We start from the raw sequence: 23377 nt of genomic DNA, 5'->3' as shown, positions 1-23377 counted from the left end.
TTCTCTTGCTTGCTCCAGGGGTAGCTCCAAGATTTGGCTAACAGCATGAACTCAGTTGGGGAGGTTTCCAATTCCTAGTTATACTATGTAAAGGTTTGATTTATATATAAAGGTTTGATTTATGCTATGTAAAGGTTTGATTGCTGCTGGCTGGGATCAGATGCGTGTAGTTCTTGTGTGTATCTCACCTGATGAATCCCATGGGGTTGTGGGCTGCAGGTGACGCAGTTGGGGGTAACACCACTACTGGCCCACAGTGTGAAAATCCTGGTGTTTTTGAATAATGCCCTCATGTTATATATCAACCGATGCGTAATCGCAAGCAGAATGCAGTGGAACAGGCCGCGTTCAAATGCCTCTTTTCTACCAAGAGTTGCAGCCAGAAAAACAGAAGAGGTAAACGCAAATGCCTTAAGGAGCAACAAGTGGATTTCTTGACTCAAAATGGACCAAAGAGAAGCCAGTGGGGTGATGATATAGCAGGGGCCATCAGGCACCAGTAAGAGTCGGCTCTCATCTCCATGGGTCGTAGCAGAACTCTTGTTCAGTGGTGTAGCTAGAGGGGTGCAGTGCACTCAGTCTGGCGGGGCCCCCTGGAGAGTGCGAAGTCTTGCATGGAGCCTCCTGTGGACGCAAGCAGCCCTCGGAGCCTCCGGTCTGCACCCACCACCCGGAATGGCTCTGAATGGGGGGAGAGGCCGCCTGCACACCACAGGCAGACTCCCTGCAAGACTTGGTGCTTTGCCATTGTGGTGAGCCTCCCAGCAAAACAGTGCTTTGCCCCCCCCATCCAGCTACGCCACTGGAACTCCTCTGCCAAGCTAGAGCCACGCCCTGGGCAGGGCTGGGCGCGGGGCACGACGGGAGCTTCCACGCTCCCTCCCGCGCAGGCGCAGCTTGAGCGATGGTTTCTGGCGGAAGCGCAGGCCTCAGGGAGGGCGGAAGTGGGCGCTCCCTTCGCCTGCGCATGCACGGAAGCTCCAGCAAGCAGTTCCTGCGGTCAAAGGTCCGCTGACCGAAAGAAGGCCAGGCAGAGAGAGGGACAGGCGGCTGCAGGTCCGCTTGCGGGAGGAGGCGCAGGGAAGAGGCTCTGAGCGCCCTGGAGGATGAGGAGGAGGCGGCCTGTGAGGAAGGTCCGCAGCTCGCGGCGCCCCCCCTGCAGGGTAGGCCAGGGAGGGAGTCCCGGCCAGGCAGGCAGGCAGACCTCTGCGGGGAAGGGTCCGAGCGCACGTGTCCAGCTCGGGAGGCGGACCCTGCTGGCTGGGCGTGGGGGGCTTCCAGGTTGGGGCCTGGGTGCCCCTTCGTGGGGGGTGGGTGTCTGGCTGGCATCAGTGCCTCCACATCAGGCGCCCTCGTGCCCCCCATCGCGCCGTTGGAAGGGTCTGGGGGTACAAGCACAGTGGGATGCCACTGCCACCCCACTGCGCCACCGCCGTGTCAGGTGAGGCAGAGCCTCCCCACTGGAGTCCTTTGGAAACCGACGCTGCCGCTGCCGTAGGAGATACTCAGGCATACTCAACCCACACGCATTGCTGGGGGGGACGCGTTGCACCTCCCATGGTGGTGGTGGCACTTTCCAAAGGACTCCAGTGGGGAGGCTCTGCCTCACCTGCCTCCCCACTCGCCACACATTCATGGAATGTGCCAGTTCAAGAACAAGAAGAACACAGACGAATGGAAGACAGCAAGCCTCATTCCCCCTTTAAGAGTTTGTGCCCATGGTGCCACAAGAAACATTTCTTTACCCAGTATGTCACTAATTTGCAGAACTCCTTGCCACAGGATGTGGAGATGGCATATATTTGTTTCACTCCGGACGAAATGTCTGAGAAGACTCGATGGTGTCTTCCAGGCCACGCCTCCAGAAGGGCTGCAGGGTGGGAACTCTGGGGCTGGCTGACCCTACAATGCCCTGCATAGCCTTGCAGACTAGGGGCCAAGGTGCAGGCTCTTCCCTCCACACTGCATGCACAAAGGGTTATGTGCTGCCGAAGACGTGGGGATTGCTTGGAAAGCAGCATAAATGTGGAGGGTGGCGGGAGGTCAAATGTCTGAAAAATGTGAGGTGAGGGTTGGTGGAAGATGAGGCACACTTGCCTGTGGATGGCGCACTTGAGGAGTGGGTGAAAAGAGCTGATTGTTTGCCTTTGGTATTTCTTGCTGCAGGGCACCATAACCTTTGCGGATGTCGCTGTCCATTTCTCCCCTGAAGAGTGGGGGATGTTGTCAGCGTTGCAGAAGGAGCTATACCGAGAAGTGTCCATGGAAAATTATGCTAGCCTTGCTTTCCTTGGTAAAGTGTTTCTGGGCCTGGTCTGATGACCCTTGGAAGAGTTTGGCGGAAGGCTGCGGGGGTCGTCAGTCGACTCACACTCGTGCCCCGGCATACACTGGATTCAGCATGTCTAAAGCAAGACTTGGGAGCCCTGTGTTGATCACGCTCTACACTTATCAGGGGCCCTGTTGACATGATTTAAAATGAAGTCGAGTGCATTTGCCCCAAAGCATATACATGTGTACAGAAACCTGTGTGCACATATGAATAGCCCAGATTGGGCTGCTTAGATGTGGGTTGGAATAGGTGGAATGAGCCCTTGTAGTCCTCTGGGCTGCGGAGTCTTTGTCTCTGAGCCAGAGAAGTCTCGGAGTCAGGTGTCTCCTTATTTGATCCATTGCTTCCCTCTCTAAAATACTATGACAGAGCTCCTGCTTTTGAAGGTACACCAAAATGAGCACAAGCCCTGCTGTTAAGCACCAACCCAAATGGGGAAGACCCTCCAGAAGAGATGCAGGCTTGAGAAGCCCTTGCAGGGACATCTGTTTTAAATTTATTTCTATCTAACAGGTTTATAAAGTGTTGTATGGAGTGGAGAGTCTCCTCCTTCCCCAACACTAGAATTAGAAATCATCCAATAGAACCGATTGGTGATGAAATAAAAAGAGTTCTTTTTCACATCATTAGTCATTGAAACTCTCTGCCGCAAGATATGATGATGGCAACTTGATGACTTTAAAAAGAGATTAGAAAACAGGGCAGTTAAGCAAAACTTCCACATTTCGCAGCAGGAGAGCGGAAATGGGTGCACAGGAAACAGGGAAGAGCTGTTTGAGGCCTGCTTGTGGGCTGGCCAGTGTGGAAGGACAAGACCAGAATACAGGAGCCTTAACCTAGCAGGACTCCTGTTCTATACTTGTGCTGTTTGATCCCAGTCCCTGATCCTTTTTCTCCCACTATGATGAATGCAGCTCCATGGTCATGGATGCAATTTTTTGGATGCTTACTCGGGAGTAAACTCCCTTCAGCTCGGTGGAATCTATTTCTGAATAAACCTGTTTGGACTGCCTAGTGAAAGGGCCGCAGGCCTTTGCTCCATCCAGGCTGCACATGTAACTCCCTCCCTCTCTGTTAACAGGCCTTGTGACTGCCAAGCCTCAGCTTGTGTCTGACCTCGAGGAGGGGCAGGAGCCAGGCAGAAAAGAACAGCAGGGGGCTGTCAGGAGCCACTCTGTGGGTAAGTGGTGGGAGTAGTGGAGCAGTTGGGTGTCCTGCACCCATGTAGGCAGCCTCAGTCTAGGGGACTTGGGCTTTCTGACAAGGAATGCTTTCTTCTTGCCTCCTGTAAGATGGTCATTGGGGTGTTACAACTGCCCTTCCCATACCAGCAAAATGGCGTTGATTTAAGGCTATTTAACTCTACAGCTTGCCCCAAGGAAAGGCTGAGCAAAGTGACAGGCCCTGCTGGCTCACCTGCTTGGTCACAGAATTGCCAACACTTAAGCCAGCCCCTGTAGCTGTGCATCTAAGCAGTTCCGAGAGCCCCAAATGGCTAAGAACCAAGCTGTGAGCAGGGAGTCAGGCTTTCCTGGGGTTTGCCTCGCACTGTGCTGTGAATGTGCTTGGGGGCCTTAGGCAAGCCACCACCTCTCAGCCTCTCTGCCTGTTGCAATGGAAAATCTTTCAGCCCCCTTCTTAGTCCTTGCAGTTTGCAACATGTGGCTTGGAATTCAAGGGCCACAGAGTGCCTCCAGCGCAGGCTTCTTCATTCAGCATCTCAGCTTATCTGAAGGGATTTGTGTGGCCATCTGTGAGACCAGGAGGATTGTGGCAGAGCTGGCTCTTGCAGGGTTGGTGCTGACTTGTGATTCCCTGGGGGCGGGAGGTGTAGTTGGGCATCAAGAGCAGTGGAGTGGGGGCCAGTTCTTCTACCCCACAGGTGCTCAAGGGTATATGTGGGTCAGGTTTGCCTCCAGCACATAAGCACAACCCAATAGATGGAATTCTCCATCCACCCTTTGTCAGTGCCCAAACCTGGGTGCAGGATGAGCTTTGCCAGACGTGTTCCAGACCCCTGTTGCTGCCATTCAGCCCCTGCCGTGTCTTTAAGAAAACAGCCACAGACCTGGCTCTGCTTTGCCTGTTTCTGTACCAATGAAGGGTGGGGGTGTTGCTTCTGCCTTTCAGCCACTGGAGAAATAGCTGGGCCTTCTCCAAGTCCAGGATCCTCCAAGAGTCTTGAAGAGAAAGAGAGTCCCAAGAAGAGAAGATGTTCCTGCCAGCTTGTAAATGATTCCGATCCAGGAATGAGTCGGGCAGTGCTGGTGAGAGGCTACAGGTGTAACTACTGTGGGAAAATTATTGGCACCAGGAATAACCTGTCTGCCCACAAGAAAATTCACATAGGAAAAAGACCCTACAAGTGCCGCAGTTGTGAGAAAAGGTTCGTTCGCAGTGAGCACTTAGCAGCTCATGTGCGCACACACACAGGGGAGAAGCCCTTTCAGTGTCAGGACTGCGGGAAACGGTTCAGTCAGAAGGCAAATCTCTGTACCCACACCCTCATCCATTCAGGGGGAAAGCCCTTCCGCTGTGCCGAGTGTGGGAAGAGATTTGGCCAGAAAGTGTACCTCACTCTGCACCAGAAGCACCATGTGGGGGAGAAGCCATATCAGTGCACTGAGTGTGGGAAGCATTTCATTACCCAGAAGGTTCTCGGGAACCACCAGAAAAGCCACCTGGGTCCGTACCCCTGCACTGAGTGTGGGAAGAAATTCCGTTCCCCAGTGGGCTTGAGGGAGCACCAGAGGTCCCACTCTGGGCAGAAGCTGTTTGTATGTGTGAAATGCGGCAAGCCCCACGCCACCAGCTCCCAGCTGAACTACCACCAGAGGCGCCACTCACAAGAGCGCCTCTACCGGTGCAGCTACTGTGACAAGAGATTCTGGCAGAAGTCGGGGCTCATTTCTCACCAGAGCATCCACACTGACGAGCGGCCCCATAAATGCCTGGAGTGTGGAAACAGTTTCCGCCGCCGCAACACGCTCAGCAAGCACCTGAGGACGCACACGGGGGAGAAGCCCTTCTCCTGTACTGCGTGCGGGAAAAGGTTCTCCTCCAAATACAGCCTCCAGAGCCACCAGCAGATCCATACGGGGGAGAAGCCGTTCAAGTGCAGCTACTGTGGGAAGTGCTTCCGGCAGAACCGGCTGTGCCTGAAGCACGAGCAGGTCCACACCAGGCAGCGGCCCGAGTGCAGCAAGTGTGGGAAGAGGCTGCGCACTGAGAGGGAGCTCGCGACGCACCAGCAAGTCCACACGGGGGAAAAGCCCTTCCCATGCCCCCACTGCAGAAAGGGTTACCACCGGAAAAATGATTTGGCCAAGCACATGAAGAACTCTTGCAAAGAGGAGGGCTGATTCGGAAGAGCACCAGCCAGGAAAGTTGCAGCAGCCTCATCCTAGGACTGCAGAACTCAAAGTGACTCCTCACGAGGAGACAACCACTGACGGTGGAGGGCACGGGAGAGCAGGCCTTTCTCAGGTTGCCTTCAGGGAAGAAGACACCACTGAAATGCTTCACTCCTCTGGAGGAACCCAGCGGGTGTTGCACATTCTTGCGGGCTTGAAACACAGCCACTGAATGTGTTGTTCTGCTCACTCTTGCGCTCGCCTCTGAAACAGTCAGCGACACGGTCAAAGGGTGACATGTGAATCAGAGAAAAAAGCCCAGAAGGGCAGGAGGCGATCGCAGTGGCGCCAGCAGCGTCCCCTTGAGGTGCTTCTGTCTGAAAATACCTGTGAGGTTGGACTTTTTGGGGGGGGGGGTGTGATCGCCACTGTTACAGATTTGTTGTCAGGATGTGAGGCTTGCTTTTGAGAACGACTGGTGTTTCATTGTGGATGTTTTGTCATCATAATCAGAACCTTAATTGGCATATATGTATGCCAATTTTTATTTATACACACACACACACAAAATAATGAAACGTTTAATGAGCTCCCAATCGCCCGTGTCTTGATCTACTACTCTTCACTGCTGGTTTCAGAAAGGCAGCAACCTTTCCCGCTAACCCAGAGTCACTCGCTGGCAAAATATATCTCAGTATCCCACAATCCAGATATATGTTTTTTTTCAATAACACCAGATAGGAAAACTTCATCTGAGTAAAATGGACAATACACATTCAAACAACACCTGTTGCTGTAAGGAATCCCCTTGAACCTCCCATATGTCACTGCCAAAGGTAGAACACGACATCTGGCAAGTGAGAGGGCCCTTCGTTTCTGTGGACATTCCAACAAGTAGCAGTACGTAGCAGGCTGACCGGTTGTCAACAGGATCTGCAAGATGAGGGGTGAGCAAGTCTTGTTTGCTGCGCTTAGCAGTCCTTGAGGTTGGATATCCAGGAGCCTACACTTAATACTGTGGTAGGCTTCCAGTTGGGGCCACGAACCCAAAGAATCGACTTTGATACCAATCGATCTGTTTTCTTTACAATAGAAGTACCTACTGGAGGGTACGAATCCTCCAAAAGTTAAGAGTAAATGGCTCTTGTCCCCGCCATAGTATACTCAAAGCCAGAATTTTATCGTTCTCAACCATGCCCATGTCTCTATTAAAAATTGGCCCATTGCAATACACAAGGCAGCAGAGGGCATCATCTTAGGAGGTCCAAGGCTTTCTTCAAAAACATTGCTTGAATCTGTTCTACTGTGTTGTTCAGTGCACTTATCCATCTGGGAATACAGAATTTTTGGTGTAATTTTTGCATTGAACACCCCAAGAGCCACAGGCACATGCAAATTGCCTATGGTGAAAAAGAAGCAGATGATGGTTGGCATCATTACTTTAGCAGCATTTAACTCTATATTGCAGTGCCAAACCCAAGAGTGAGACTGAGTGAGAGCGTGTTTTGTTGTCTGAAGCATTGTTTGCTGGCTGTTGGATGCCTTTTGCTGGGAGATAAGGTCCTTTCCAGGGTAGTGGCCTGTTTAGTATTTTCAAAGATGGCCCTGTTGTTTTGCTTGAAATCTGCTTGGATTTTTTCTGCTGGCAACACTCATTTTGTCTCTTGCTTCAATTGGACTTCTGCCACCCCCCCCCCGCCCCCCGAAATATTTAAGCCACCTGGATTATTTAAATAAGGCAAATGGGACAAAACAAATCTGGGAGAAATACGTTCCCAAGCTGGCCTCTGGATAGCACCATAATGGAAAGTCCTGCTCTTTTAATAAGCCCAGAATAAAAGACACATTCCAGAAGTGCGATGCTAGTGAGGTGTTGTCCATTCCCCAGCAGGGTGCCTGTCCCGGCTCCAAAGCCTTCTTTGCCTCCCTTCTTGCACCAGAGGAGGCCAGCGGCAATGGAGGCTCTGATGTTTCTGCTTCTGTTCAGGGAGCAGCAGCAGCAGCATGGGCTCCTCCCCTCCCACAGCATATCAGCAACCAAAGATGTTCACATTAAGACCCCTCCCCTACACCTGCTGCTTGCTCCTTGCTTGGTGGGGTCAGGCCACCACCCTCAGCCCCAAAAAAGTTGCAGCAGACGAGCCTCCAATAGCATGCCTGACCTCTGTTAGTCAGGAGGCTGATCTCCAGTAGCATGCCCTCTGATGTCCCCCACCCCTAGAATCTCAGGCCAGGCCTGATGTCTCAGAGCAGAGCCCCCTTGGCTCAGCTGCCACTCCGGCAGCCCAATCCTATCATTGGGTTGTGCTGCCGAAACTAGCATTCCAACCTACGTTGTCACAAAGCACACAGCCAGGCTGCTGCCAGAAACAGTTGCTGGTGGTGGCTGTGTGGCAGTAGCCAGCCTGGAACCCTCGGCACGCTCCTGAATCACGATTGCCAACCCAACAGTGTGAAACGTTCCGGCCTTAAAATATTGCTTACTCTTTGCCCATCAGGTAACGCAGCAGGTGGTGAGGTTAAAAGATGAGGGTTAAAACTATCTCAAGTATGTTTCTGTGAATTAACACATGCAAATTATTACTGGGGCTCATTTCTCTGGCAGACCTAGAAATGGGGGGGGGCAGGGGTTAGCTGATTCCATAGAAACTGCCATGGAGCTGGCCTTGGTTTGCTCCATGGAAAGGGAGAGGCAGGGTAACCAGTCATGAGGTGCACAGGCCAAGACACTATCTGGCACAGCAGCAGCAGGCCTAGGAGACTAGGGCAGGTTTGACTGCCTCTGTACCACAATGCTGCCAGTGGGCATCACTGCTTGGTATGCAGCCACCAGAGGCACCACATCAGAAAGGATGTCAGTGGCCTCCTTACTGCTCCAGGTTGAGTGTCGAGGCCTCTGGTGGGGGGGGGGAGTTGAAGCAACCTTTCTAGAGGAGAGCTCCCCGTATGCTCCTTTCAGGAGGTGGCAGAGGACAAGACCCCTGGCCAGGAAGGCTGGGGCAGCTTCAGGCAGGTGGAGGTATAGAAGTCAGTGTGCCAGAGGGTTCTGCTTCAGGATAAACATGGGCGCTCAGGACTCATTCCGGAGTGGGTGGGACGCAAGGCCCCTCAGCTCCAGAAAGAGAGCAAGTGCTCAGGGCACTTCTGCTTCACAGGGCCTCATTGCACACACTGCTCTTTCGCAGAGAGGAGCCTGTGGAAAGGCACCTGGATCCAGCAAACCTCAACAGCACGTGCCCTTTACATAAGAACAGCCCCACTCGATCAAGTCATAGGCCCATCTAGTCCAGCTTCCTGAATCTCGCAGTGGCCCCACCAAATGCCCCAGGGAGCACACCAGATAACAAGAGACCTGCATCCTGGTGCCCTCCCTTGCATCTGACGGAGCTCATTTCTAAAATCAGGGGGTTGCACATTCACATCATGGCTTGTAACCCATGATGGCTTTTTCCTCCAGAAACTTGTCCAGTCCCCTTTTAAAGGCGTCCAGGCCAGATGCTGTCACCACATTCTGCAGCAAGAAGTTCCACAGACTGACCACACGCTGAGTAAAGAAATATTTTCTTTTGTCTGTCCTAACCCTCCCAACACTCAATTTCAGTGGATGTCCCCTGGTTCTGGTGTTATGTGAGAGTGTAAAGAACATCTGTCTCTATCCACTTTATCCTTCCCATGCATAATTTTGTATGTCTCAGTCATGTCTCCCCTCAGGCGTCTCTTTTCTAGGCTGAAGAGGCCCAAACACCTTTCCTCATAAGGAAGGTGCCCCAGCCCAATAATAATCTTAGTCACTCTTGCACCTTTTCCATTTCCACTATGCCCTTTTTGAGATGTGGCAACCAGAACTGGACACAATACTCCAGGTGTGGCCTTACCATCGATTTGTACAACAGCATTATAATATTAGCCGTTTTGTTCTCAATACCTTTTCTAATGATCTCAAGCATAGAACTGGCCTTCTTTACTGCTGCCGAACATTGGGTCGACACTTTCATTGACTTATCCACACCCCCCCCCCAAGATCTCTCTCCTGATCTGTCACAGACAGCTCAGAACCCATTAGCTTATATGTGAAGTTTTGATTTTTTGCCCCAATGTGCATGACTTTACACTTACTGACATTGAAACGCACCTGCCATTTTGCTACCCATTCTGCCAGTCTGGAGAGATCCTTCTGGAGCTCCTCACAATCACTTCTGGTCTTCGCCACTCAGAAAAGTTTGGTGTCGTCTGCAAACTTGTCCACCTCACTGCTCAACCCTGTCTCCAGGTCATTTATGAAGAGGTTGAAAAGCACCGGTCCCAGGATAGATCCTTGGGGCACACCGCTTTTCACCTCTCCGTTGTGAAAATTGCCCATTGACACCCACTCTGTTTCCTGGTCTTCAACCATGTCTCAATCCTTTCTTTGTGTGCGTCTCTTTATTAGTCATCTGTATAGCCCACCCTCTCACAAAGGTTCTGAGTGGATTAACAACCGTATAGAATATAGAAACAAAATACCAATATATATATATTCTACCAATATAGAAACCGATACATTTAAAATATAAAAACACATTTTTAACAGATTTGAACCCTGACTTGCCCTCCCCCAGCCGGCTGCCAAAACTGGGCCAACCCAAAAAGTCTTCAGTTCCTTCCAGTGTCTTTCCCAAATATTGAGCCTTGTGCAATGGGTGGGGAGCCCCCCTGGCTGCGGTACTGCTTGGCCTCTGCTGTGCCACCTCAGAGGCTGTGATGCTCAAAAAGTCTGCTGCACACACCTGCAAGTGCCCATTTCCAGTCAGTGGGAGCCAAGCCACTGAGTGAGGCTCGGGCACATCCAGCACCCCCAACAGAGCAGAGACCAATGACGAGCCAGTTCCGCTCTCAGCATCCTTTCCTGGGAAGAGACTGGCAGCCAGACCCTGCTGCACTGGAGTTGCTGAACAGCCAGTCCAGACAGCATAGGGACAGGGCACACCACGTCCCTGGTGCCAGGCATCAGCCTCAGCAGGTGTATGGCAAAGAGAAAAGGCTGCTTCCACTCGAGTTGGAGGGAAGAACACTCCTCTTCCCCCCCCCCACTGAGGCTGAGGGGGGAGAGAAGGCTGCAGCCCTCGCCTCTGGCATCCCTGTGTGCTGGACACTGGCAGGAGCCCAACAGGAAGGTCCCAAGGCAGGGGAAGGTGAGCCTACTCTGTTGCCATCCTCAGGAACTCCCCAGTTATGAAGGAGCAGGATCCCCAGGCAAGGGCTGCAGCCACAGTCTCGCTCTTGGCCTCTCAACAGCTGGGCAGAGCTGTCCCTGGACAGTCAAGTCCCCAACTGATGGGAGGCCAGCAGGGGGCAAGGTTCACTAGTTTGTGGACCTCTCCCCCCCACCTCCCCATTTGGGAGGGATCCTGCCATCGAAGGCTGTGTAGCCAAGTCACTTTGTTGCTCTCTGCACTGCTGCAGTTCATTTGGGGCTTGGGGTGTGCTGCTCAAAGCTGCTGGTGGAAGGGCCAACCCCCAGCTGTCCCGGGCCCTTCAGTGAACCTGTGCTGCCTTTGGATCCTCTGCCTTCCCTCTCACCTGCAAGGGGCCCAGAGCAGGTGAACGGTCCCCCTGACTCTCGTGTCCAGGCACAGCCAAAGGAGGCATGTCGTGAGCCAAAGCCGAGATCGACAGCCCACCTGGTCCTCCTCACTGCCCCAAAGGGGATCCTCCTGCGTTGCACAAGTGAGGAACAGAAGTCTGGCAAGATGGTGACGTGTGACCCAGCGTAGCTGAGGGGCTGCCTGCGCGCTGCCTGCAAAATGGCCGCCTTGTTAGCAAAGCGCAGCAGGCGAAACACTAAGGGGCGGGGACTGCCATTGGGGTCCCAGGACACCCCCCCTTGCACCCGACGTGCACTCTCAATCTCCAGGGCATCCAGGGGCAATCCCAGCATTGCAGGGAGAGTTTTCTGCAAGAAGGACGCAGCGTCACTGCCTTCCGCCCCCTCTGGCAAGCCAAGCAGGCGCAAGTTGTTACGCCTGGAGCGGTTCTCCAGTGTGCGGCAGCGGCTCTCCATCCGCCGCACGTACTCGCTCAGGCCTCGATTTTCCATGCGGAGAGTAGCCAGCTCAAGCACCCAGCCACGGGCGTCCTGCTCCAGCCGGTCCACATGAGTCCGCAAGCGGGAGACATCCCTGCAGAGGGCGCTCGTGTTTGCGGCCAGCCGGTCCAGCTTCTGAGACAGCACAGACCCTAAGCTGCCGAGCCCTGCCAGGCCTTCCGGAGGCTTCTGCTGCCCCCAGCCACAGGACGGCAGAGACGGCTCCAGGGAGGGACACCTCTTCTTGGGTGGGTTTTCTGGCTCAGCGGCATGATCTGAACCATTTCCCCGCGATTTGAAACTGCAAGGCTGTTGGGTCATGACCTGGGGGTCATCGGCCCTCTCTGCAACCAGAACACAAAGGGGAGAAAGTTAGATGTGTTCTTCTACGACATTCCTGACTGAGTGGCAGAAACCTCAATCCTGAAAACAGTTAATTTTGTAGTCTGGAACATTATGTAAATTTGCATTTCTAGCTAAGCTTAATAGCCTGCCTTATCCCAAAAGCGTGCAGTAAATATAAAGTCACCTACAGAGGAGACTGTTTTGCTGCAGAAGTCTCCACCAGCCCAACCGTTATACTCACGCCCCGAGCTGGGCCGGTCTGTTTTCCGCAGGAGAGAATTCTGCTGGGGGGGGGGGGGAATGCTGTTCCTAGGACTATTTCTCCTTGGGGGACTCCTAGTTGCTTAATTTGCAAAGTTTTGCAAACAGAGCGGGCAGGAGGCCCCAACAACTGGGAATCTTGCGCAGCTCCCTTTCCAATACTTGAGAATCCACCCGCAATACAGTGCTGCTGCCCTTCACAATGATGAGATGTAGGAACTTGCTGCTCCGTTTTATTGCATTTGGGTGAAAGTGGAGACACTCCAAACTGAGAATTCAGCAACCCCAAAGAGTTTATGATGGTGTTTGATGCAGCTGCACAATATAGGCAGCTCTAACTGTTTTCTTTTTTCAAAAAAGGACATCCAAAATATTCTGCCCACCCCATTCTAGAGATGGAGGCAGCAAAGACCATCATGAACATTACAAATGCAATCCTTCTGGGTGGCCCAGATGCAGGGCTCCAGCCACACCCCTGTCCCAGTTTGTGTTCCATCTCTTTACCTTACCTGTCACCATGGATCTTTTGCTCCCACTTTTGGGTGAATTGGGATCACTCCATCTCTGATTACCAAGCTTAGGAACAGGGGCTCTCCAACTCAGCATGTGTTGGTGTCCATTGCTAGCCACTCGTGTTGCGCAGGTTCCCACACCACAGGCAGGGATGACATCTCCTGATTGAAATAACGTAGACATAACATGTCTGAACTGGAAGGCTTGCACCAATCATGGTCTTTCTGGTGTGCATCTCTTTCTGCAAGACCGGTAAGGAGCCCAGCCAGGATGATGCCCCAGCTAAACCGAATCTGCCACAAAAGGCAGGCCCGTGCTACCCACATCAACCAGACCAGCTGCTTGGCTTCCCTCCCCAAAGAACCCTGGGAAAGACCAGAACATTCTGGGAGACCTCATGAAGCCAGAATACTCCAGAGGCACAGGGGAATACGGGTGGGTTCAAATTGTAGACTCAAGGTCTCCTGGTAAAGAGACCTCAGCCAGATCTGATCACAGCAAATCTCCTTTAACAAGGGAGTGAAGTTGTGTTGATTATCTAAAATTTAACTGGTCTCCTGTGGAGGAGAGCCCTGCTTCCTCCTGTTTGGACCTTTCCTCATTTTTGGACCCTTCTCACTCCCCAGAAGCTCCTGTGTAGGCTATTTATCTTTTATCTTTAGCCGCCCTGGGTCCCTTTAGGGAGAAGGGCGGGATATAAATAAAGTTTATTATTATTATTATCTGTTTTAAATTATGTTTTTAATCTGTTTTAACCTGTTGTAAGCTGCCTTGAGTCCCTTCAGGGAAAAAGGCGGGGTAAAAATAAAGTTATTATTATTATTATTATTATTATTATTATTATTATTATTATTATTATTATCTATAGTAGACTTTTCTCTGTAGTACACTGGTTCCGAACCTGTTGTCTGGCCATCACAGGTGGTCCGTGAGACCCTGAGAAGTGACCTGCAAAGTCTCAGGGACAAAAGATTGCCTTTGATTACTTCCACCTTGCTCCCCCACAGACCACCAGAGAGGGCGGAGAATGAACTGGGCAGTTCATTCAACCAAAGCATTCATTCAGCCAGCCGCAAAAGCAGCAACTCACAAATCTTCACCAAAAATAATACATCAATAAATCTCTAATTATTACAAATTTAATTGCATTTTTGTGTGAAGGAGTGGGGTTTGCAGCAGCTGCTGCAAGCCATATGCGCTTGGTCAAGGAATGCACACATGACACTCCTGAACACTGTCATATCTGGGAGGAAACGGACCTGCTACAGGAGCTGTTTGACTTGTGGATCCACTTACCATGGGGGAGTGTATCAGGGACATAGCTGTGGGATTACAGCTGCTGCAGAAGTCTGCTTTGGTACACGCAGGGCACTTTCCATTCTAGTTCGAGCCTAAATATGATGATCTAATTTTCTGCAGTGATTTTCTATATTTAAAATTTTTTAGAGACTTTGGGGTATGTTTGGTTTTCTGTATGACTTTATCTAGCTGCTGACACTGTGAGGGCAGGTAGACCTGGCTCCACATTGGGAAGCTTGGTAGACCAGGGCTCAAAAGACTCTTCCTGCTGTTGCAACCCTCCCTCTACCCTGTTTCGCCCCCTCCCTTCCCCTGTTCTGCCCACCCCGTCACCACCCTCCCTGACTGTTTCACTCCCTCCCTTCTCCCTTTGGGAAGGGCCCCAAATTCCACTTGGAGGTCCTTGTTGCATGTTGTCCACAACAATTCCAATTTTTGTCTCAGTGGTCCATGGGCTCCTAAAGGCTGGACCACTAGCCTGGACTAGACTGGGCCTGATCCAGCAGGAATCTTCTTATTTTCGGGGTAAGTTCAGCAGCCTTTGTCGGAAACACCATTGTCAGCCAGATCAAGATTTCCAAAGTGTAACTACACACAGTGCCAGCCCACACTTGGATTCTTGGCCCAGTGACAAGATGGCCACAACAGCAGACCATGAACAGGAGCGAGCTGCCACCTGGGCTGAGGACCCACCTGCTCCTCTGACGCCCTCAGCCGCTGCACCCATATCCTGACAGGGGCCTCTTGGATCACACGTGCTGCTGCCAAACCAGCCGGCTCCTGCAGTGCCACCTCACCTCTGTGCCCACTGCCAACGGCAGGGGGTGGGCTCTGTCTCGCCTTCTCCTTCCCTGGGCTCCTCCGGCGTGTGGTGACCAGACTGGCTCGACTTCTGGGTCTTTCCTTCAAGCAGCTCCCCAGACCTATTGAGGCAAGGCGTGAAAGGAGCGCTGGTTCAGGCTGCCTGGAGCCCAGGACCAGAGCTGACTGCTCCTCCGAATGAATGCAGGGCTCCAGGGGCCCTCGCAGGGAAGCACAAAGGACACAAGGGGAGCACACTGGCCCTCGTGCTTGCCTTGCTAGTAGCTCACCTTCCTGGGTCCTCTCTGGGTCAGCCTCCTCCTCAGTGCGCGTGGGCCTCGCTTCTCCTGCGTCACTGGCCGATGTGCTGGGTGGACTGGGGCCCCCCACAGTGATCTCCTGGAGGCACCTCAGCAGGCCCTGGAGGGGGCCGTTCTCATTCAGCCCCTCTGCACAAGGGAAGGAGCGACTCATTACCAGGTTAGCAAGGAGCCTCCCTGGCCTGAAAAGACTAGGATCCAGCACCTCTCCTCCCTCCACCAGACCAGGCACACCTTCGCCCCTTGGCACTTCATCCTCATTCCTGCCTGGAACTTTTGACATACTTGGTCCTGACCTAGGCCTGGAGTCCCTCCCCACCCAATGATGCCCTGACCCAGCTTTCCTTGGGATGATGTGCAGCAAGGTGCAGAGCTGAGCACCCCCTGCTCCTCTGCCCTGGCCCCCCTGGGCCTCTCCCTCCATCACTGCTGCCGCCACCACTTCCTTGGGCCACTCGCCTTCACCCCAGAGAGCATGCTTCTATGGGCCGCAACCCAGTCTCTTGATTCAGAGTTGCACTGCCAAGCCAGACTCCAGCTCACAGTTCCCTGCCTGGGCCGTGCTTGCCAGTGGCCCTCTGGGAGTTGCCCCTTGAGCCCAGTAGCTGCTCATCTTGCCTGCTTGCCGGCTCGCCCCGTCGGTCTGCTCAGGGACTCTTGAGCCTGCCTCGCCCTGCCTCTGCCAAATCCTTGAGGCCTTGCCTGGCAAGTACATCCCAGGCGCACGCTTGCAAGCTGGCCTTGCAGGTCCAAAGGGCTCCACCCGGCCTGCGTCCCCCAGCCCAGCCAAATGGCAGCCATGCCCGAGGACACAGGGAGCCCAGTCTCGTCCTGCTGCTCGCCTGCTGCATGGTTAGTGGGGAGCTGAACTCCCAGGCGGCTCCGCTCCACATCTCTTTCCGACTGGCGGCCACAGGGGCCCAGGGCTTGTGTCCTGGAGCAATTCAGGGCTCCAGCTGCAGGGTCTTTCAGGCAGCTCTGCAGCCTGCTGGTGGGGGGGCTGCCTGCCCCAGCCACAATCAAAGCAAGCAAGAGATTTTCATGAGGAGTCGGCATCGTGGGGCCTTGCTGGCCTGTGGCAGGTCAGCCAGAACCTCTGCATCAGGCTCAAGAGATCCTTCATTGTCTCTTCCTAAAAATGGCCCTTGTTGCACACCTGTGCACACTGCTGGGTGCCTGCCAGGGAGAGGGACCCAGACCAGCTCCGTGGGCTGATGGCAAGGAAGCCTCCGGCCTTGGGGAAAGGTCGGCCTCTGGCTCCCCTCCCTGCCCTCCAGTTGGCTGGCTCAGGCAAAGAAGCCCTGCAGAACTGAGCGGCTTTCGGCCTGTGCACAAGCCATGTCCTGGGAGGCGCCTGCCTTCCACACGGGCACAACCGTCCAGGACACAGAAGAGGAGTCTCTAGCCTAGGCGCCCCTCACCAACAGCACTGGCCAGCCAGCCAGGAGCAGCATGCGCACTGAGGCACAGGTCACGGCCATCCAGACACACCAGCACCCCACCATTCCCGCTGGCAATTCTGCTTGGAAAAAGCTCGCCACAGGCTCCTTGTGTTTGCTGCCTCCTGGGGCTCAGGAGTGAGTCAGCTACACTCTGGCACTGTGCCAAGTATCAACCCACTGCCACAAGACCCCTGCTAACAACCAGCACTGCACCTGCCAATGCCCAGGACAGAGTCAGGCCATGCTCTTCACCCTGCCACCTGGTTGCTCAAGCACCTGCTAAGCCCCTTCCCAGGAACCCCCTCCCTCAGCCTCACTGGATCCAGCCAGGTATCCTTCCTGGCCCTCCTGGCAACCCCTTTCTTGCCTCCCCACTTCCCCTTTTAACCTGGAGGTTGCTGTGTCTTGGCCAGCTAACTCCTCGAGTGCTGCAGTGCTGCCTGCTTCACCTTGACACAGATGAGGGGCCCTTCGCCACTCTCTCTTTTGTGCCTTGAGTGTGCAGTCAGAGAGGACGCACCAGCTGTTTCTCTCCCTTCCTCCAGAGGCGCAAGGGTGGGGAATGCGTGGGAGGTGGCTGTTTCTTTTTGCTTCCCCTTCCCAGTTATTATGCTGGGGGCACCCGCAACCTCCCCCACCTCTCCTTTTCCTGCCACTCCACTAAGTGGTGCCACATGCCTCTACAAGTGGTCATGGCAAACACCAGACCTCTCCCATATGCGCATGTTACATGCATCTTAGTGCATGCCTGGAAGCGCCCCGACCATGTGGTCCACGGGGGTCCTGTGTGGCCATCAGACCCCAGCCCTCCCCATGAGGCTTCTGGCTTCCTTGGACTTGCAGCTGCGCTTTTGCCACAGACCAGGCGGCTCAACCTTCCCTCTTTGGGGCCGCCTGCTGACCCTGAGAAGGCCTCGGCTGCCCTGGCCTCACTGGAACTTCAGCAGCAGGAGGTTGGAAAGGAAAGCCAGGCCAGACTCCTGAGACAGCTGCATATGCCACATCTCTGTCACCCGCTGTGTGCCGCACGCCTCCTGGGGCCCCTGCCGGATGTTTCGCTGTGCCCTGCTTATCACTGTTAATTTATATCTGCTGAATTTTCATGGTTGCTTTTCCTCAAAGCCATTGGTAGGCACAGGCTTTTGCCTCGTATTGGGATGACAAGAGGACAGGAAAGTCCTCCCCTCTCTCACCTTCCCCCCACCCAGGGCCCCTCCACCAAGACCTGGGGCCAGGACCAGCTCTCTGTCACCAAAGAGACGACTTTGATCTCACTTACTTGCAGCGTGGGATGCACAGACACCTGGCTCAGCTCCCCGCAGTGTTGCCATGTCCCTGTGGCCGTGGACACTGGCAGGAGGGATGTTGGCACCATGCAGCCGGCTCCTGGCAATGTCCTTCAAGCAGTTCTCCAAGCCACGGAGTGGTGAGGGCTCAGGCTCTGGGGCGGAGGGACACCTTTCCCTGTCTGATGGAAGGGCTGTCGCTGGGCTCCCCGTCCTCCCAGATTTCACAGCCACGTCCACCTCCAATCCTTGGCAAGTGTCTGTAACAAGCACAAACACTTTAGCTAAGTACACCTGGGGGGGGGGAACCCACAGCTAAGTGAATCTGTTTCATGCCGCAGTTCCATAACCGTGTTCAAGACATGGCTTCTCCTCCAGCCACCTCCTCCCTCCAGGGTCAGTCAAGCCCACCACAGAACACTGCACGGGGGATCTGGGTCTGCCCTACCTTCTCTCACCTGCTGCCTCCTCGTCAGGCGGGAACAATTGCTTCCACCCCCTGACCGCTCTGCAGCTTGTCATGTCCCTAATTTGGTGGGCCGCTGTGAGATGCAGGAAGCTGGACTAGATGGGCCTATGGCCTGATCCGGTGGGGCTGTTCTTATGTTTCTTATGATCTGGCATTTGGCCGTTTGAGGCCTGCCTGGCTCCTTGGCCCCGGCCCCCATCAGGTGCCCTCTAGTTGCCTGTCATCTCAGCCCAACACCCACCTGGGCTGCAGTCCCACCACACCCCATCGCCTGGGCTTTGCTGATCCCTGTCTGCCTCGCTGCAGCTGGAGGAGGAAGAGGAAACGCTCGGAGTGTCGAGATAGCTTGGCCGCTGTATTGGGATTCCCTGCAGGCAGCTCATCAGTCGGAGCAGCGGAGACCTCCCCACGCTGGCTTCTGCATCAGTGGAACCAGAGGTGCTCGTGGGACACAGCGAAAAACTGTCTGCAGAATCGCCTGGCAGAAAGGACACATTGCGGATCTTCTGAATTCAGAAACACCACCAGCCCCCAGGCCGGAAAGTCCCAGCTGTGCACAGGCTGCTGGCTCCTGTCGACACCTGAGCAAGTCCAGCCACAGCTCATCCCTCTCCACTCACCCAAGCCCTGCTGTTCAGCAACGCCAACCGACAGTATGCGCATGTCTTGCCAACTGTGTCCGCATTACAAATGGTGGGATTCTTTCCTCAGAGTGTGCTTCAGAACACCAGCTCTGATCATATTTGATTTCCTCACCAGGGGAGCACAAGAGCAACACACACACATGCGCATACACTCAGCTCTGGCTGTGCCCAGTTCCCACAGGTGTTCATCTCCATTGTGCCGCCACCTCCTCTCACCTCCTGGCCACGGCCTTGGTGACGGGGCCTCTGCTTTCCTCCGCCTCTGGCTAGAGAAATGGCCTGGTGCAGGGGCAGCGTCTGGACGGGGACTTCCACTCATGGGAATCTCCTTCAGACAATTCTCCAGGCGCTGAAGGGGCGAGACCCTGGATGGCCCTGCTCCTGTTTGAGGGGGGGAAAAAAAGATTACCTAGGCAGCAGCTGGAGACCAGTCGCTCAAGCCTGCAGCTGACACGAAGACACACCACAAGCGTCCAGATCTTGCATTTCAGTAAACTCTGTGACACTCCAGGCCTCTTTATCTGACAATCTAGAAAAAGCTAGAAAAGGAGGAAGACTGGAACTCGAGGAAAAGGAGAGGGGGTGCGCATGGAAGTTGGTGCGCCGGCATCAGGGCATTTCCTCCAGGGTACCTCACCAGACATTCCACAGCACACCATTCCCCACTTCTGCCATGCAGGCGTCAGCGCGGCACTGAAGAGGCACTCACTCCTCTCACCCCAACCCAGGACTGAAGCAGCACATGGTCCGCACAGACTGCTGCTGCTTCCCAAGAACCTCCATCTGCAGGTGGACTCAGACGTGGCCCTGTTTTTACTGTTGGCTACACACTGACCCTAGGATTGGTTGTCTTTGCTCCATCACGGATCAGAAGGCTGCACTGTAGTCGCTCTCAGCTCTCTGACGCAAAGCAATCAAGCCAGCAAGCAGCATCATACCTTCCTCCTTTGGGGACCATCGTCCCACCTCTGGAGTGCAGTGTGCTTCAGGCGGGTTGCTGCCAGAGGAGCCTACAGCAGGCCCAAAGCATGGGTTGTGTGGGGTGCCTGGGAGCCTCTTCAGAGAGCTGTCTGGGCCTGAAAAGGGTCTGCTGCATGGACTGCATCCTGCAGAAACAGGGCAAGCAGAGCTGCCATCAGCGCCCAGGCTGGCTGCCTTCTGCCTCCCATCAGCTCTGGGTTGTGTTCAACTGGTAAAAACCACCCCAGGGATGAACCTTTATACAGCATACTGAACACCTCCAAATGAACCACAGGCAGTTGCTCAATAACGTCTGGGTCACATTTACAGAAACAAGCAAGCATGGAGAAAAACAACAGGAGAGCCTTGTGACAAAATGATTAATAGAAACAAATTCCCTGTGGACCTAAAAGAAACCTTGGCTGGAGGAAGCATCCATCCCGACCATGACCAAGAGGAAAGGACACCCAGACTTGCACCTCACTGCGCCCATGCAAAAGGGGGTCTTTTCTTGGTGCATTCTGAGCCCCTGAGCCTGAGGACTGGCTCTCACCTTCCTCCTTCCTCGTCCATTTGCCCGTCTCCAGCGTCCAACTGTGGAGTCCATCTGGGGAGCTGCTGATGGAGGAGCTCATGCCTGGTGAGCAGGGTTGGCTGTGCCTGTTCGGGGAAGACTCCTTCCAACACATCCCCAGGCCTTGCAAGGGGATGCTGCTCTGGCTGAGCCCTATTGAAACACGTCAAGCAAAGCTGTCGTGACTGTCTCTGCTGCTGTCAATTTTCACCCAACCTCAAGGTATCAAGCTGGGGGTTTGCTGAATTTGGCAAAAGAAAGATTCCCTGGATCTAGTCTTCCCAGAAATACTGGAACATTACACTGACTGCTGTCTGGTGGGCAGCTACCAAAGAACATCTCAAGTTCCACCACTTTTACACATGGCCAGCATGAGAGACGTTTCTCATTTGAAGGGACAGTTCCCAAGAAGATGGGATGGTGTCTAGTCTTTCCTAGGCTCCAACAAGAAAAGTCCCCTTCCCCCCAAGGAGATCCCCAGCAGCACTGCTGGATACAGAGGTTGCCATTTTGGCGCCACAGCACCCAGCAGCCCCCCTGAGGACAGGACTGGGCTACCTGCTATAAATCTAAGTACCCACAGCATAAAGCAGGGACTGGTCAATATGCATCGTTTTCAGAATAAAATGGCTAATATTATAACACCGTTGTACAAATCAATGGTAAGGCCACACCTGGAGTATTGTGTCCAGTTCTGGTTGCCACATCTCAAAAAGGACATAGTGGAAATGGAAAAGGTGCAAAAGAGAGCGACTGAGATGATTACTGGGCTGGGGCACCTTCCCTATGAGGAAAAGCTATGGCATTTGGGCCTCTTCAGCCTAGAAAAGAGACGCCTGAGGGGGGACATGATTGAGACATACAAAATTATGCACGGGAAGGATAAAGTAGATAGAGAGATGCTCTTTTCCCTCTCACACAACACCAGAACCAGGGGACATCCACTAAAATTAAGTGTTAAAAAGAAAATATTTCTTTACTCAGCGTGTGGTTGGTCTGTGGAACTCTTTGCCACAGGATGTGGTGATGGCATCTGGCCTGGACGCCTTTAAAAGGGGATTGGACAAGTTTCTGGAGGAAAAATCCATTACGGGTTACAAGCCATGATGTGTATGTGCAACCTCCTGATTTTAGAAATGGGCTATGTCAGAATGCTAACGCAAGGGAGGGCACCAGGATGCAGGTCTCTTGTTGTCTGGTGTGCTCCTTGGGGCATTTGGTGGGCCGCTGTGAGATACAGGAAGCTGGACTAGATGGGCCTATGGCCTGATCCAGCGGGCTGTTCTTATGCAGCCCAGGTGGTGGCACAAGCAAACTGAAGGCAAATCAGTCTGCTTGCGGCAATTGGTTCAGCCGCACTGCAACTCAGCAGACCAAGAGACAAAACCCCAAGAAGCCCATATGTGAGGGGGCTTCACAGGCCCTGCAGTGCACAGAAATACTGCTTCAGTCTTTCCCAGCTGCAAAATGGGGGGGGGGGGAATTGTACTTGCCGACCTTACAGGACTACACCAAGAGTGCTTTGAACACTCAAGTGCTATAGAATTGTCAAGCATCATTTATGTATTTACAGTATCTCCTAACACATGGCTTTTTTAAAAAGCTCCCAGATGACACCATACCAAGTGACATGCCTCTAGAGATACACACACAATAAAATCAGTAAAAACAGCATATTAAAGGACATCCAAGTAGCTTTGCCGTAAGAAAAAGGAAAGTCCCCATTATGCAATATGCCATAAAACCACAATCAGGCCTTGAGTGGCCATCTCACTTTCTTTGCAATCCACTTCTGGGCACTCTTGTCAAAAAGACTGGCAGCCACTGCCCTGGAAGAAGGGGATTTCCCCTGCCATGCCTACCCACACACTGCTCCAGTTCAAACAGAATTCTTTTCTGCCAGGCTGAAGACTGTTGCAAGTCCACAGTCTGACTCTCACCTTCTTCCTTCTTGGTCCATTTCCCCATCTCTGGTGTCCATCTCTGGAGTCCATCTGGAGAGCTGCTGAAGGATGAGCTGACGGCTGGCGAAGCGGGATGGTGGTGAGCTTTGGAAGGGAACTCCTTCAGACACCTTTCCTGGCCTTGCAACAGGGTGCTGCCAGGACGGAGTCCTACAGAAACCCGGGAGGGGGGGGCGGAAGCAGAGACTGTCAAGCTCACGTACTGGCCTTGGGCCATACCCAGGACAGAAAAAGGTGCACAGCCTGCCCTCATCCCCCTGACTCTGCAGCCCTTAATGATCTAGGCAAATCTGTACAAGACTCGGCTGGGCACAAAGGAGACCCTGGAGCTTGTTACACCTCATGCAACTGGGTCTAGGAGGGTTGCTTAACTGCAGCGGATGAGGGACAGGGTGCAACTTCCAAGCTGAGAGACTATGCAAGCCGTAGACAGTAGACCCTTGGATGGCCTGAGTGCCAGTCTCACCTTCCTGCAGCCATTTCCCTGTCTCTGGCGTCCACCTGAGGAGCTGATCTGGGGAGCTTCCAGTGGATGAACTCACGGCCGGTGAGCAGAGGTGGTTCCAGGAGTTTGGAGGGAGGTCCTTCACATGCCTCTCCAAGCCTTGCAAAGGGCCACCAACTCCTAGGGGGAGAGGGAGCAGAGAATCACATCTGCAGGGCACTGCCTGGCCAGGGCTGTGCTACTCCAAGGAAGACCCTGGGGGTAAATTATGCAATGAAAGGATACAGTGGATAGAGAGATGCTCT

General features: G+C 53.6%; 2 protein-coding genes across 3 annotated transcripts in view; one reads left to right on the top strand and one right to left on the bottom strand.

Annotated features, from left to right (window-relative positions):
* The first annotated feature begins 1015 nt into the window (after window positions 1–1015).
* Window positions 1016–7163, top strand: LOC136650929 (zinc finger protein ZFP2-like). 2 transcript variants are annotated; one of them, XM_066626893.1, is made up of 4 exons: window positions 1016–1133; window positions 2167–2293; window positions 3414–3512; window positions 4463–7163. In XM_066626893.1, exons 1-4 carry the CDS (start codon window positions 1107–1109, stop codon window positions 5692–5694), a joined length of 1485 nt encoding a protein of 494 aa, XP_066482990.1. In that variant the 5' UTR covers window positions 1016–1106; the 3' UTR covers window positions 5695–7163. The 2 variants fall into 2 exon arrangements, with proteins under 2 accessions (XP_066482990.1, XP_066482989.1); XM_066626892.1 differs by having other exon boundaries at window positions 1016–1163.
* Window positions 7164–10102: 2939 nt separating this feature from the next.
* Window positions 10103–23377, bottom strand: part of LOC136651246 (uncharacterized) — a 44321-nt gene continuing 31046 nt past the window's right edge. Inside the window, exons 16-26 of the mRNA XM_066627473.1 lie at window positions 23094–23252; window positions 22604–22777; window positions 20643–20816; window positions 20068–20235; window positions 19346–19510; window positions 18727–18963; window positions 18010–18276; window positions 15259–15417; window positions 14965–15090; window positions 12865–13029; window positions 10103–12093 (exon numbers count right to left, since the gene is read on the bottom strand). Of these exons, the coding sequence (XP_066483570.1) occupies window positions 11129–12093; window positions 12865–13029; window positions 14965–15090; window positions 15259–15417; window positions 18010–18276; window positions 18727–18963; window positions 19346–19510; window positions 20068–20235; window positions 20643–20816; window positions 22604–22777; window positions 23094–23252 (2759 nt within the window). The 3' untranslated portion in view covers window positions 10103–11128. The remainder of the gene's footprint in view (window positions 12094–12864; window positions 13030–14964; window positions 15091–15258; window positions 15418–18009; window positions 18277–18726; window positions 18964–19345; window positions 19511–20067; window positions 20236–20642; window positions 20817–22603; window positions 22778–23093; window positions 23253–23377) is intronic.

This window comes from Tiliqua scincoides, chromosome 5 (assembly GCF_035046505.1).
Source record: "Tiliqua scincoides isolate rTilSci1 chromosome 5, rTilSci1.hap2, whole genome shotgun sequence".
NCBI lineage: Eukaryota > Metazoa > Chordata > Lepidosauria > Squamata > Scincidae > Tiliqua > Tiliqua scincoides.
This window is presented reverse-complemented; position numbering and strand designations above follow the sequence as displayed.

What these genes read in the sequence shown, in the direction of transcription:
- LOC136650929 (XM_066626892.1), top strand. Translation starts at nt 1,107, where the DNA reads ATGAGGAGGAGGCGGCCTGTGAGGAAGGTCCGCAGCTCGCGGCGCCCC. An exon ending in TGCTAGCCTTGCTTTCCTTG is followed by an intron (nt 2,294 to 3,413) that starts GTAAAGTGTTTC and finishes CTCTGTTAACAG; the next exon opens with GCCTTGTGACTGCCAAGCCT. An exon ending in TGTCAGGAGCCACTCTGTGG is followed by an intron (nt 3,513 to 4,462) that starts GTAAGTGGTGGG and finishes TCTGCCTTTCAG; the next exon opens with CCACTGGAGAAATAGCTGGG.